The 15,697-nt window shown below is 52.2% G+C and overlaps 1 protein-coding gene across 2 annotated transcripts in view; it reads left to right on the forward strand.

The window, feature by feature from the left end:
• Positions 1 to 15,697, forward strand: part of mmp17a (matrix metallopeptidase 17a) — a 125,897-nt gene that overhangs the window by 96,133 nt on the left and 14,067 nt on the right. For both annotated transcript variants that reach the window (XM_072518452.1, XM_072518531.1), the window contains 2 exons: positions 240 to 342; positions 5,447 to 5,529. In XM_072518452.1, coding sequence (XP_072374553.1) covers positions 240 to 342; positions 5,447 to 5,529 — 186 coding nt within the window. The remainder of the gene's footprint in view (positions 1 to 239; positions 343 to 5,446; positions 5,530 to 15,697) is intronic.

Genomic DNA, 15,697 nt, shown 5'->3' on the forward strand with positions numbered 1-15,697 from the left:
AGCTAGCTGAGAAACTGACCACCTTTACGCTGGGGCTGAACGATTACATTTGTAGATTCTTGAAGCTCCTGATGGCTCTAAACCATTCAAATTAACCAGGGGGATGAAATCAAAGCCTGTTAGAGGAGACTCTACGTGACCGCACTCTCAAAGCTTTTTATTTAATTCGATTTCAGTCGGCATCGAGGCTGGCTGGGGTTTTATTTTCTCACTCTCTTTCCTTTGTCTTTCTCTCCAAGGTGTCAGAGAGTTGATGCTGTTTCCCAGCAGCCAACCCCAAATGGGCAATTCATCAGATCACCCAGTGCTCCCAGCGCCTCCAGCAAGACGGCCAACTGCCCGGTGAGTACGGTGGGAGGGGGGGCAATTTAGCCAATCATTTCCCATCTTCCCACATAGAATCGGAGGATTTACAGTGCAGAAGGAGGCCATTCGGCCCATCGAGTCTGCACCAGCCCTTGGAAAGAGCACCCTGCTTAAGCCCCGCGCCTCCACCCTATCCCCGGAACCCCACCTCACCGTTTTGGACACCAAGGGGCAATTTAGCGTGGCCCAGTCCACCGATCCCGCACATCTTTGGACACCTCCCTCCGTGTAGCCAACCGCACCGCGAGAGGCGATCAACTGCGGAACCAACTTTACCCCCAGAGGAACCACCTTCTGCCTTTTTGAAAAATGCGTCCTCGGAATGTGGTTGTCGGTGGAATGGGAAAGAGTTCTCTTCCCCAGTCACTCGTCTCCTCTGCCGGGAGAAGTAGCTGAGTGGACAGACTCTCTCTTATCCTGTCAGATATTTGGATTACATAGAACAATACAGCGCAGTACAGGCCCTTCGGCCCACGATGTTGCACCGAAACAAAAGCCATCTAACCTACACTATGCCATTATCATCCATATGCTTATCCAATAAACTTTTAAACACCACCGACTTTAGTATCGTCTGCAAATTTACTCACCCACCCTTCTGCGCCTTCCTCTAGGTCATTGATAAAAATGACAAACAGCAACGGCCCCAGAACAGATCCTTGTGGTACTCCACTTGTGACTGTACTCCATTCTGAACATATCCCATCAACCACCACCCTCTGTCTTCTTTCAGCTAGCCAATTTCTGATCCACATCTCTAAATCACCCTCAATCCCCAGCCTCCGTATTTTTTGCAATAGCCTACCGTGGGGAACCTTATCAAACGCTTTGCTGAAATCCATATACACCACATCAACTGCTCTACCCTCGTCTACCTGTTCAGTCACCTTTTCAAAGAACTCAATAAGGTTTGTGAGGCATGACCTACCCTTCACAAAGCCATGCTGACTATCCCTGATCATATTATTCCTATCTAGATGATTATAAATCTTGTCTCTTATAATCCCCTCCAAGACTTTACCCACTACAGACGTGAGGCTCACCGGTCTATAGTTGCCGGGGTTGTCTCTGCTCCCCTTTTTGAACAAAGGGACCACATTTGCTGTCCTCCAGTCCTCTGGCACTATTCCTGTAGCCAATGATGACATAAAAATCAAAGCCAAAGGTCCAGCAATCTCTTCCCTGGCCTCCCAGAGAATCCTAGGATAAATCCCATCAGGTCCCGGGGACTTATCTATTTTCAGCCTGTCCAGAATTGCCAACACCTCTTCCCTACGTACCTCAATGCCATCTATTCTATTAGCCTGGGGCTCAGCATTCTCCTCCACAACATTATCTTTTTCCTGAGTGAATACTGACGAAAAATATTCATTTAGTATCTCGCCTATCTCTTCAGACTCCACACACAATTTCCCATCCCTGTCCTTGACTGGTCCTACTCTTTCCCTAGTCATTCGCTTATTCCTGACATACCTATAGAAAGCGTTTGGGTTTTCCTTGATCCTTCCTGCCAAATACTTCTCATGTCCCCTCCTTGCTCGTCTTAGCTCTCTCTTTAGATCCTTCCTCGCTACCTTGTAACTATCCATCGCCCCAACCGAAACTTCACACCTCATCTTCACATAGGCCTCCTTCTTCCTCTTAACAAGAGATTCCACTTCCTTGGTAAACCACGGTTCCCTCGCTCGACGCCTTCCTCCCTGTCTGACCGGTACATACTTATCAAGAACACGCAGTAGCTGATCCTTGAACAAGCCCCACTTATCCAGTGTGCCCAACACTTGCAGCCTACTTCTCCACCTTACCCCCCCCAAGTCACGTCTAATGGCATCATAATTGCCCTTCCCCCAGCTATAACTCTTGCCCTGCGGTGTATACTTATCCCTTTCCATCATTAACGTAAACGTCGCCGAATTGTGGTCACTGTCCCCAAAGTGCTCTCCTACCTCCAAATCCAACACCTGGCCTGGTTCATTACCCAAAACCAAATCCAACATGGCCTCGCCTCTTGTTGGCCTGTCAACATATTGTTTCAGGAAACCCTCCTGCACACACTGTACAAAAAATGACCCATCTATTGTACTCGAACTATATCTTTTCCAGTCAATATTTGGAAAGTTAAAGTCTCCCATAATAACTACCCTGTTACTTTCACTCATATCCAGAATCATCTTCGCCATCCTTTCCTCTACATCCCTAGAACTATTAGGAGGCCTATAAAAAACTCCCAACAGGGTGACCTCTCCTTTCCTGTTTCTAACTTCAGCCCATACTACCTCGGAAGAAGAGTCCCCATCTAGCATCCTCTCCGCCACCGTAATACTGCTCTTGACTAGCAGCGCCACACCTCCCCCTCTTTTGCCTCCTTCTCTGAGCTTACTAAAACACCTAAACCCCGGAACCTGCAACATCCATTCCTGTCCCTGCTCTATCCATGTCTCCGAAATGGCCACAACATCGAAGTCCCAGGTACCAACCCATGCTGCCAGTTCCCCTACCTTGTTTCGTATACTCCTGGCATTGAAGTAGACACACTTCAAACCACCTACCTGAACACTGGCCCCCTCCTGCGACGTCAAATCTGTGCTCCTGACCTCTATACTCTCATCCTCCCTTACCCTAAAACTACAATCCAGGTTCCCATGCCCCTACTGCATTAGTTTAAACCCCCCCAAAGAGCACTAACAAATCTCCCCCCCAGGATATTTGTGCCCCTCAGGTTCAGATGTAGACCATCCTGTCTGTAGAGGTCCCACCTTCCCCAGAACGAGCCCCAGTTATCCAAAAATCTGAATCCCTCCCGCCTGCACCATCCCTGTAGCCACGTGTTTAAATGCTCTCTCTCCCTATTCCTCATCTCACTATCACGTGGCACGGGCAACAACCCAGAGATAACATCTCTGTTTGTTCTAGTTCTGAGCTTCCATCCTAGCTCCCTGAAAGCCTGCCTGACATCCTTGTCCCCTTTCCTACCTATGTCGTTAGTGCCAATGTGGACCACGACTTGGGGCTGCTCCCCCTCCCCCCTAAGGACCCGGAAAACACGATCCGAGACATCACGTACCCTTGCACCTGGGAGGCAACATACCAAACGCGAGTCTCTCACGCTCCCACAAAATCTCCTATCTGTTATTCTATTATTCTATTATTACTGCAGGGACACTGAGGTTTGATAGCAGTGAACATAGTGCTTCTTGCTCTGATACTTTCTAATCACTGATTTAATCAATCCCAAGTTGCTTTTTGAGAGATGGGCCACTCCATTGACTCAAACTAATGACAGAGATAGCGAAGCGTCAGCTATTCTGTTTCCAGCCTGCGCCAAATATCACCCCCTCACATTATCTCAGTGGGGTATTATCATAGAATTTACAGTGCAGAAGGAGGCCATTCGGCCCATCGAGTCTGCACCGGCTCTTGGAAAGAGCACCCTACCCAAAGTCAACACCTCCACCCTATCCCCATAGCCCACTAACCCCACCCAACACTAAGGGCAATTTTGGACACTACGGGCAATTTATCATGGCCAATCCACCTAACCTGCACATCTTTGGACTGTGGGAGGAAACCGGAGCACCCGGAGGAAACCCACGCACACACGGGGAGGATGTGCAGACTCCGCACAGACAGTGACCCAAGCCGGAATCGAACCTGGGACCCTGGAGCTGTGAAGCAATTGTGCTAACCACTATGCTACCGTGCTGCCCATCTCTGTGTCTATGGGGTGTGGGCCTCGCGGGCCAGGCCAGCATTTGTTGCCCATCCATACTTGCCCCTTGAGAAGGCGGTGGTGAACTGGCTCCTTGAACCATCGCTGCAGTCACTCAGGTGTAGGTCCACCCACTGTGCTGTTAGGGAGGGAGTTCCAGGATGTTGCCTCAGCGACAGTGAAGGAAGGGGTGATATGTTTCCAAGTCGGGGTGGTGGGTGATCTGGAGGGGGACCTCCAGGTGGCGATGTTCCCTTGTGTCTGCGGCCCTTGTCCTTGTAGACGGTAGAGGGTTTGAAAGATGCTATCGAAGGAATAGCCGTAGCACCCTTTGTTTTATGCATTTTTTTTGTGTTGTTTGCGACCCGCGAAGTGAAACATGGTGGGCGGGATCCTCCGTTGCCTAACGCCAAAATCGTGTTTGGTGATCGGGCGGAGAATGGGCTACGGCGCGGGCGCCGTTTAACGCCAGTCAGCCATGCTCCGCCCATTCCAAACTGCATCATTGTGCCGCGCGCCATTGGCCGGCCCTCCCGCGAAGCTCCGCCCACGATGGGCCGAGTTCCCGACGGTGCGGGACACGTGTGGTCTCAGCCGTGCGGGAGTCCGGCATGGCGGCTGTGGACTGTGTCCAGCGCCGACACTCTCGTCCGGGATCCGTGCCGCTGGCTAGGGCGTGAGGGGGGGGGCTTCTGCAAGGACTGGTGGGGGGGGGGGGGTGGCCAGAGGGTGGGCGATGGGAAGGATGTGGGTGACCCTCCTTCCCGCCTCTGGCCTGATTAAGCCTGAGGTAGGAAGGCTTGTGTATGGCCCCAATGCCACCTGAGGCCCTTAGGTGGACAGTTCAGGGCTTAATCGCACCACAGCAAGTATTGACCCTACAACAGAGAGGGCAATCACACCCTGGTGATCCCAAAAAATCAAACCCTAGCACTGTTGCTTCACAGCTCCAGGGTCCCAGGTTCGATTCCCGGCTTGGGTCACTGTCTGTGTGGAGTCTGCACGTTCTCCCCGTGTCTGCGTGGGTTTCCTCCGGGTGCTCAGGTTTCCTCCCACACTCCAAAGATGTGAAGGTTAGGTGGATTGACAATGCTAAATTGCCCTTAGTGTCTGAAAAGGTTGGGTGGGGCTACCTGGTGACAGGGTTATAGGAATAGGGTGGAGGCGTGGGCTTAAGCGATGTGCTCTTTCCAAGAGCTGGTGCAGACTCGATGGGCCGAATGGCCTCCTTCTGTACTGTAAATTCTATGAAAATTCTATATCACATCGGGTTTGAATGAAAGGTGAATCTATTGTGGAGTCCTGCACAGTTACGGGTGGGCGTATGTTGGAGATGAGATAGAATTCTGATCAAATTCCCTCCTCCCACAGACCCAGAACAGACGTTGCTGACAGGTGCAATACCAACTTTGATGCTGTAGCTCAGATCAGGGGAGAAGCTTTCTTCTTCAAAGGTAAGGATTTTAATTCCGTATCTACCTCCAGCTTGCTGTGAAATTGATCGGCAAGTATGCTGACCCAATAGGGATATTCCACATCTTACAATAACCCCTGAGCAATGATTTCCCTATCTCCTGGCTACCGTGATTCCCGTAACAGCCTCCCCGAACAGGCGCCGGAATGTGGCGACTAGGGGCTTTTCACAGTAACTTCATTTGAAGCCTACTTGTGACAATAAGCGATTTATTTGTTTTTAAAAGTTTTGAATTTAGCACAGTGGGCTAAACAGCTGGCTTGTGATGCAGAAAAAGGCCAGCAGCGCGGGTTCAATTCCCGTACCGGCCTCCCCGAACAGGCGCCGGAATGTGGCGACTAGGGGCTTTTTACAGTAACTTCATTGAAGCCTACTTGTGACAATAAGCTATTTAAATTTAAATTAAATTAAATTTCTGGATATTGGTGAACAGTCCATTCTCCTCCCCTATCTGTTTGGTCAAATTTAACTAGCGCACTGTGTCCAGTTCTGGTCAGTCTTCACCTCAAGCACTGTGTCCAGTTCTAGTCACTGAGACAACAGTTATTGAAATCCCTGAATGTGCTGCAGTGGGAGATGTGAGCAGTAGGAATATTGAGTAATCACTGGAGCTCCTGAGGAGCAAACTCGTGGAGGTCCACACAAATCAACAGATCAAACAAATGTAACTTTAACCTCCGCTTCAAACTAAGTTGTGTGGTGGGGATTAGGTGTCATGGGAGAGTACCTTTAAGACATGAATGTTTAAGCAATGCACCTTTAAGAAAACAGTGCTGTCAGAGAGTGGGTTGAGCTGAGGTCAGGTCAGCCATTTTGCAGTTTAGTTTTGCAGTTTGGAAAAGCAGCTTGTGTGTGTCTGTGTGTTTCCAGAGAGCTGCAGTTTGGAGTTTGAAAAGAGCTTGGGCAGTGTCTGTGTTTGCAGTGAGCTGGATCTCTGCCATGAAAGACTATCTCTGGATCATTAGGGTGATTTAAACTCATAATAGTAAAGCCTTTAACCTGATGTGATTCTGTTTAAAGATGTTAAGTCTCTTGGAAGTTTGAAGGAACATTTTAAGGAATTATTTACTGTTGCAATATTTTCTGAGTTATCTTTGAAGTAAGGGGTGTTAAGAGATCCAATGTTTATTTAAGATGTTAAGTTGAGTTCATGGAATAAACATTGTTTTGTGTTTAAAAACCCACGTGTCCATAATTGTAATCCCACACCTAGAGAACAAGCCGTGTGCTAGGAAAAGCAGCAATCCATTAAAGGGAGAGGTTGGTTGAACTCCATGATACATTTTGGGGTTCTGAAAACGCCTCGCCCATAACATAGGGGAATGAACTCCAACTTGCAAAAGGCAAATCTGAGTGGTGAAGCCGCTCTCTCGATGAATGAGCGTGTAGAGCTACTTTGAGGCAAAAGATTTGAAATCATCAGAGGAACAGCTGGTGGCAGCGATGGTGAGGGAGACACGTATTTCTTTCTTGCTCTGTGCGGTATTGTCTCACAGTGTGAGACCACCATCATGCCTGGGCTCGTTACCAGCACATTGAATCAGAAAAGCTGCAGCTGCAACATAGCAAATGCCTTTTCAAAATGCTCAGGGAGAGACTGCGTTGCATTAGCCATCAAAGTATAATTTACTTTTCTCAAACTGTGACAGCAAGCGTCCGTCTCCAACTCCCCTTACCGATTTATACAAATATTTACGCAACAATGGAAGGGTCATGATTTTAACTGCGCAACAATGAGATTGTACTCAGATTGTATTTGTCTGTAATTACCAGCGTTGGACTGGAGGCGGAGGGGGCCCCCATGTTGTAAGATAGAATCTGACAATACAAGACCCTGCCAGCCTGCTCCCAGCGATACAGCTGAAGGATTATTGATGTTGGAGATTAAAATAAAATCAAACTTGGCTCCATTCGACCTCGCAGTGAAGATAAAGAAATGATAACTGCAGTGCCTGGGCAGCACGGTGGCGCAGTGGTTAGCACCGCTGCCTCACGGCGCCGAGGTCCCAGGTTCGATCCTGGCCCTGGGTCACTGTCCATGTGGAGTTTGCACATTCTCCCCGTGTCTGCGTGGGTGTCGCCCCCACAACCCAAAGATGTGCAGGGTAGGTGGATTGGCCACGCTAAATTGCCCCTGAATTGGAAAAAATGAATTGGGTACCCTAAATTTATAAATAAATAAATAAATTTTATCTTATGTCTTATTTACATTCCCAATTTTCTAACTTCATAGAATCACAGGGGCTAGGGTTTCCATCCCCCGGCCCTGCTGTGTGGGTCTGGCGACGGGAGTGGACAATGTCACGACAACACCCAAATCACATTTTACATAAACACCTGAGGCGATGTCCCCTCACCCCATCAGTGACTGGGCGCGTTTCCCAACATTCAACATCAGGAGCGCCATTTGCATCCATTAACCTGTCGCTATCAGGCCCCTCTGCCTGAGCCGTCCCCTCCCAGCAGAAAATCCGTTTCTGTGGGCATGAGGAGTGAACAGCGTGAAGCCCGGTGCTGTCGGCAGCCTTTAATGCCACTTCTCCTGCCCGCTACCAGCCTTTCCCAATTTCCGGGAAATCCTTACAACACTGAACAGGGGGGAATCGGCCCATTGTGTTACCCAGGCCAACGCTGCACAGGTGGCGGCCGCGGTGGAGGACTTGGGTGCGATGATATCGGCCATGGGTCAAGATGCCCACAGCCAAGGGCACTCTGTGCGGACAGTGGCTGAGGACATAACAGAGCGGCTATTATAGACGAGTATATTACTGAGAACCAGAATGCGGAGGTCTCACCCTCAACGATCCGGGAGGCGCTGAAGGCTGTGATCAGGGTGAAATTATAGCCTACAAGGCATGGGAGATAGGGCGGCTAGGCAACAGCTAGTTGACTCCATACTGGAGCTAGACTGGTGATACTCCGAGGCCCCGGCCGTTGAGATCCTGCCGGAGAGGAAAAAGCTACAGATGGACTATGACCTGCTCTCCATGGGAAAGCAGTGCACCAACTCCGCCAGGCATGGGGGACCCTGTAAGAACATGGAGAGAAATCCAGCAGCCTGCTGGCACACCAGCTGAGAAAGCAGGCAGCCACGAGGGAAATAGCCCAGACTAGGGATAGCAAAGACAAATTAGTAGCAGAGTCGGAAAAGGTCAACAAGGCATTCGAGACTTCCTACCGGGGACTGTACACCTCAGAGCCCCAGCAGGGGACTTGGGGATAAATCTGTTCCTCGATGGACTGGACATGCCAGTCGTGGGGGAGGATAGGAGACAGGGCCTGGAAGCACCGCTGGAACTGGGAAAAGTCATGGCGAGTATCAGCTCCATGTAGGTGGGGATGGGGGTGGGACCAGGCGGTTTCCCGATGGACTTCTGCAAAAGATTTACGACAGCACTGACCCTGCCCGGTGGTGGTAGCAACACTCGGTCATGGAACCAACTGTGGCAGCGTTTTGGACGAACCAAAATGTCCGACAAAGCCCCCATCTGCCACAACCGCAGGTTCATGCCAGCGACCATGGTCGCGTCCTTGAAAAGGTGGAGATTGGACAGGGGGACGCTGACAATTAGGGACTTTCACACCAACAACAGGTTAACAACGCTCAAAGAGCTGACGGAAAGATTCCAACTGACGGGGGGGCGGGGGGGGGGTGAACAAATTTAAGTACCCGCAACTCAAAACCTTCCGACGAAGAGAAACAAGGACATACCCACGATCACCATGACAGTCACTGCTAGAGGACCTGTTGGGCGCGGAGACCTTTGGGAAAGAGAACTGTGGGGATGTGTCCGGGCAACTGCTCAGGGGGTCCAACACCCACTGGACAAGACGAGGGAGAAGTGGGAGAAGGACTTGGGGTTTGAAATAGGGTGGGGTCTCTGGAGCGAAGAACCGCACAGGGTCAACTCCTCGTGGGCAAGGCTAAGCCTAATGCAGCTGAAAGTGGTGCACAGAGTCCACTTAACTCGAATGAGTAGGTTCTTCCCGGAGGTGGGGGATAAATGTGAACGGTGCCAAGGAGGACCGGCCAACCACGCCCACATGTTCTGGTCTTGCCCGCAGACTTGCTGGGTACTGGACAGCCTTCTTCGAGGCAATGTCCAAGGTGGCGGGGATGAGGGTGGAGCCATGCCTGAGAGTGGCGGTCTTCGGGGTATCAGACAAGCCAGATCTCTTCATGGGAGGAGGGCGGACACCCTTGCCTTTGCCTCCCTGATCGCCTGCCAGAGAATCCTGTTTGGCCACCGGTCAGCAGCATCGCCCAAAGCTGTCCGACCTCTCGGAATCTCTCCAAATGGAGAAAATCAACTTCCCCCTCCGAGGGTCGGAGGAACGTTGCCACAAAACGTGGGAGCCATTCACACGGTTATTCCAAGACCTATTTGTAGCCAACAGCTAAACAGGGGGTAGCCATGACACAGCAAGGAAGGAGGGGGAAGGCGGAGGGGAGTGGGGGGGGGGGGGGGGGGGGACAGGGAAAAATGGAACCCAACCATGCCCAACAAAAGAAGAGTCAGAAACAATGGGGGAGGGGCCAACAATCTGAACCAAGGGGATGAAACAAAAGAGAAAACTGTTAAGGAGCGAAACGCAGGCAACCACACCCACCACAGTAAATAATGGAAGATGAAAAAAAACTATGATGTATGTTAATAATTGAAACCGCCGATGTGTAAATTGTTTTAGTTTTAGTTTTTATTTCCACCTATTGTCTCCTACTGTTTGTCCGATAGTCTATATCGGAGAGACCAAACGCAGACTGGGTGATCGCTTTGCTGAGCATCTTCGGTCTGTGCGCATTCAGGACCCTGACCTTCCCGTTGCTTGCCGTTTTAACACAAGACCCTGCTCCCAGGCCCACATATCTGTTCTTGGCCTGCTGCAATGTTCCAGTGAAGCTCAACGCAAACTGGAGGAACAACATCTCATCTTCCGGTTAGGCACGCTAAAGCCTTCCGGTCTCAACATCGAATTGAACAACTTCAGATGATCAGCTCTACCCCACCTCGACCCATTTGTTTCCATCCCATTTCATTTTAACTGTCTTTTACCATTTCTTTCTTTCTTAATATATATTTAACCCCCCCCCCCCATCTTATCCACCTTTCCTTAACCTTTCACCTCTTTGCTTCCCCCTTCCCCTCCCCCACATCTACAGTTCACCCTCTGATGTTAGTTTCTCTGCAGTTTGGCCTTTCACATCTTTTGTTCTCTCTGGGGACTGCCATTAGCACTCTTTCCCCCTGGTTTCTGTGGCCAATAACACTCTTTCCCCCTGGTTTCTGTGGCCATTAGCACCCGGTTTCCCCTGGGTTTCTGTGGCTATGACTCATCTTTCATTCTCACTCCACAGTATAAATATTTCCCACTTTCTCTGTTAGCTTTGACAAAGAGTCATCGGACTCGAAACGTTCGCTCTTTTCTCTCCCTACAGATGCTGCCAGACCTGCTGAGATTTTCCAGCATTTTCTCTTTCTGTCCATATTCAAACTCGTTTTGTATATCAAAAACCCGATACAAACATTGAAAAGGAAACAGGGCGGCGATGTACCAGGCAGCCATGTACCAGGCAGCCATGTACCAGGCAGCCATGTACCAGGCAGCCATGTACCAGGCAGCCATGTACCAGGCAGCCATGTACCAGGGCCACATGGACATTGGGCCACGCTCTGGAGCGCTGCAACAATCACAACTGGCCATGGCTGCGGGCTTCACGCACATTGGCCTGGCTGACAAGGCAGAGGCCCAGAGGGACATGGCACAGTCCCAGAGGAGCAAGGCACAGTCCCAGAGGAGCATGGCACAGTCCCAGAGGGACATGGCACAGTCCCAGAGGAGCATGGCACAGTCCCAGAGGGACATGGCACAGTCCCAGAGAAACAAGGCACAGTCCCAGAGGGGCAAGGCACAGTCCCAGAGGGACATGGCACAGTCCCAGAGGAGTATGGCACAGTCCCAGAGGGACATGGCACAGTCCCAGAGGAGCAAGGCACAGTCCCAGAGAAACAAGGCACAGTCCCAGAGGAGCATGGCTCAGTCCCAGAGGAGCATGGCACAGTCCCAACGGGGCATGGCACAGCCCCAGAGGGGCATGGCACAGCCCCAGAGGAGCAAGGCACAGCCCCAGAGGAGCAAGGCACAGCCCCAGAGGAGCAAGGCACAGCCCCAGAGGAGCATGGCACAGTCCCAGATGTCATGGCACAGTCCCAGAGGAGCAAGGCACAGTCCCAGAGCAGCCAGGCACAGTCCCAGAGGGACATGGCACAGTCCCAGAGGAGCATGGCACAGTCCCAGAGGGACATGGCACAGTCCCAGAGAAACAAGGCACAGTCCCAGAGGGGCAAGGCACAGTCCCAGAGGGACATGGCACAGTCCCAGAGGAGTATGGCACAGTCCCAGAGGGACATGGCACAGTCCCAGAGAAACAAGGCACAGTCCCAGAGGAGCAAGGCACAGTCCCAGAGGGACATGGCACAGTCCCAGAGGAGTATGGCACAGTCCCAGAGGAGTATGGCACAGTCCCAGAGAAACAAGGCACAGTCCCAGAGGAGCAAGGCACAGTCCCAGAGAAACAAGGCACAGTCCCAGAGGAGCAAGGCACAGTCCCAGAGGAGCATGGCTCAGTCCCAGAGGAGCATGGCACAGTCCCAGAGGGGCAAGGCACAGTCCCAGAGGGGCATGGCACAGTCCCAGAGGGTCATGGCACAGTCCCAGAGGAGCCAGGCACAGTCCCAGAGGGACATGGCACAGTCCCAGAGGGACATGGCACAGTCCCAGAGAAACAAGGCACAGTCCCAGAGGGGCAAGGCACAGTCCCAGAGGGACATGGCACAGTCCCAGAGGAGTATGGCACAGTCCCAGAGGGACATGGCACAGTCCCAGAGAAACAAGGCACAGTCCCAGAGGAGCAAGGCACAGTCCCAGAGAAACAAGGCACAGTCCCAGAGGAGCAAGGCACAGTCCCAGAGGAGCATGGCTCTGTCCCAGAGGAGCATGGCACAGTCCCAGAGGGGCATGGCACAGCCCCAGAGGGACATGGCACAGTCCCAGAGGAGCAAGGCACAGCCCCATAGGAGCATGGCTCAGTCCCAGAGGAGCATGGCACAGTCCCAGAGGAGCAAGGCACAGTCCCAGAGGAGCAAGGCACAGTCCCAGAGGAGCAAGGCACAGTCCCAGAGGAGCATGGCACAGGCCCAGAGTGGCATGGCACAGCCCCAGAGGAGCAAGGCACAGTCCCAGAGGAGCATGGCACAGTCCCAGAGGGGCAAGGCACAGTCCCAGAGAAACAAGGCACAGTCCCAGAGGAGCAAGGCACAGTCCCAGAGGAGCATGGCACAGGTCCAGAGGGGCATGGCACAGTCCCAGAGGAGCAAGGCACAGTCCCAGAGGAGCAAGGCACAGTCCCAGAGGAGCAAGGCACAGTCCCAGAGGAGCAAGGCACAGTCCCAGAGGAGCAAGGCACAGTCCCAGAGGAGCAAGGCACAGTCCCAGAGGGACATGGCACAGCCCCAGAGGAGCAAGGCACGGTCCCAGAGGAGCAAGTCACAGTCCCAGAGGAGCAAGGCACAGTCCCAGAGGAGCAAGGCACAGTCCCAGAGGAGCAAGGCACAGTCCCAGAGGAGCAAGGCACAGTCCCAGAGGAGCAAGGCACAGTCCCAGAGGAGCAAGGCACAGTCCCAGAGGAGCAAGGCACAGTCCTAGAGGAGCAAGGCACAGTCCCAGAGGAGCAAGGCACAGTCCCAGAGGAGCAAGGCACAGTCCCAGAGGAGCAAGGCACAGTCCCAGAGGAGCAAGGCACAGTCCCAGAGGAGCAAGGCACAGTCCCAGAGGAGCATGGCACAGTCCCAGAGGGGCATGGCATAGCCCCAGAGAAACAAGGCACAGTCCCAGAGGGACATGGCACAGTCCCAGAGGAGCAAGGCACAGTCCCAGAGGGACATGGCACAGTGCCAGAGGGACATGGCACAGTGCCAGAGGGACATGGCACAGTCCCTGTGCTCCATGGCTGGGAGCATTGAGACCCCGGTCGAGACGCAGAGGGGGCCCCCAGGACTGACTGCAGCAGGTGGGAGCCCCGAGCTCACTCTGGCCACGCCCCTGTCCCATGGAGTAACCAAGGGTTCATCGGGCACCCCGAGGGAGGAGGAGGTGATGGGGCCCATGCCGGTGACACCCGCAGGAAGGGGCGCCAGAACACCCTGGCACATGCGATGGGCAGCGGGAAGAGCAGGGTAGCACCACGCCACCTGTGACACCCAGAAGACTGCCACACTTATCCAGGTCTGGTCGCTCCAGAGGACGGCCACCAAAAGGGACGCAGGTGACAGGGCGGGCAGCAGGCCACCTCCACCTCAGCCCCCGCCTCGGGAGGGCGGGCAGCAGGCCACCCCCACCTCAGCCCCCGCCTCGGGCATCGCCGAGAAGGAGCATGAGGGCTCTAAGGTTAAAAAAAGGTAGACACCAGTTAAATTGTCACGGGTGCAGCACACAGGTTAGGGACTAGGGCACGGATGTTGTCACAATTATAAACACATGTTTACTAATGTTCCAAACTGCCTCGGCCCTCTGTCCTCATGGGGTAAAGGTTGGATTGGATTGGATTGGATTGGATTTGTTTATTGTCACGTGTACCGAGGTACAGTGAAAAGTATTTTTCTGCGAGCAGCTCAACAGATCATTAAGTACATGAGAAGAAAAGGGAATAAAAGAAAATACATAATAGGGTAACACAACATATACAATGTAACTACATAAGCACTGGCATCGGATGAAGCATACAGGGTGTAGTGCTAATGAGGTCAGTCCACAAGAGGGTCATTTAGGAGTCTGGTGACAGTGGGGAAGAAGCTGTTTTTGAGTCTGTTCGTGTGTGTTCTCAGACTTCTGTATCTCCTGCCCGATGGAAGAAGTTGGAAGAGAGAATAACCCGGGTGGGAGGGATCTTTGATTATGCCGCCCGCTTTCCCCAGGCAGCGGGAGGTGTAGATGGAGTCAATGGATGGGAGGCAGGTTCGTGTGATGGACTGGGCGGTGTTCACGACTCTCTGAAGTTTCTTGCGGTCCTGGGCCGAGCAGTTGCCGTACCAGGCTGTGATGCAGCCCGATAGGATGCTTTCTATGGTGCATCTGTAAAAGTTGGTAAGGGTTAATGTGGACATGCCGAATTTCCTTAGTTTCCTGAGGAAGTATAGGCGCTGTTGTGCTTTCTTGGTGGTAGCGTCGACGTGGGTGGACCAGGACAGATTTTTGGAGATGTGCACCCCTAGGAATTTGAAACTGCTAACTGTAGCACCGTCAATATGACGCGAGGCAGGTTGAGGTAATGTCAATTGAAGGCTTTATTAAGCAGAACTTTATCCCCAGCAGCGTGGTTACAGAATGCAGCTGCTGAGGGAAATTGAGGGAAAAACTGGGTTCTTATACCGGCATTTCTGGGTGGAGTCCAGTAGGTGGCAGATCCTATCAGGACCTGGCATCCCTCCACCAATAGCCTGTCGACACGTGTACATACCACCACACTAACCATCTCCACCTCGGCCCCGTTGATGCTGGCAGGGGTGTGTACAGTACTTTGCTTCCTGAAGTCAATGATCAGCTCTTTAGTTTTGCTGGCATTGAGGGAGAGATTGTTGTCGCTGCACCACTCCACTAGGTTCTCTATTTCCCGCCTTCTGACTCGTCGTTAATCGAGATCCGGCCCACTATTGTCGTATCGTCAGCAAACATGTAGATGGAGTTGGGACCAAGTTTTGCCACGCAGTCGTGTGTGTACAGGGAGTAGAGTAGGGGCTAAGTACGCAGCCTTGCAGGCCCCGGTGTTGAGGACTAATGTGGAGGAGGTGTTGTTGTTCATTCTTACTGATTGTGGTCTGTTGGTCAGAAAATCGAGGATCCAGTTGCAGAGTGAGGAGCCAAGTCCTAGGTTTTGGGCCGGTTGGCTGTAACATAGAAACATAGAAAATAGTAGCAGGAGGTAGCCATTCGGCCCATCGAGCCTGCTCTGCCATTCATTACGATCATAGCTGATCATCCAACTCAGTAACTTAATCCCGCTTTCTCCACATATCCTTTGATCCCCTTCTCCTCGTCTCTGTCCTAAATGGTCTACCCCGTACCCTCAGACTGTGACCCCTGGTTCTGGACAC

This window comes from Scyliorhinus torazame, chromosome 1 (assembly GCF_047496885.1).
Source record: "Scyliorhinus torazame isolate Kashiwa2021f chromosome 1, sScyTor2.1, whole genome shotgun sequence".
Classification (NCBI taxonomy): domain Eukaryota; kingdom Metazoa; phylum Chordata; class Chondrichthyes; order Carcharhiniformes; family Scyliorhinidae; genus Scyliorhinus; species Scyliorhinus torazame.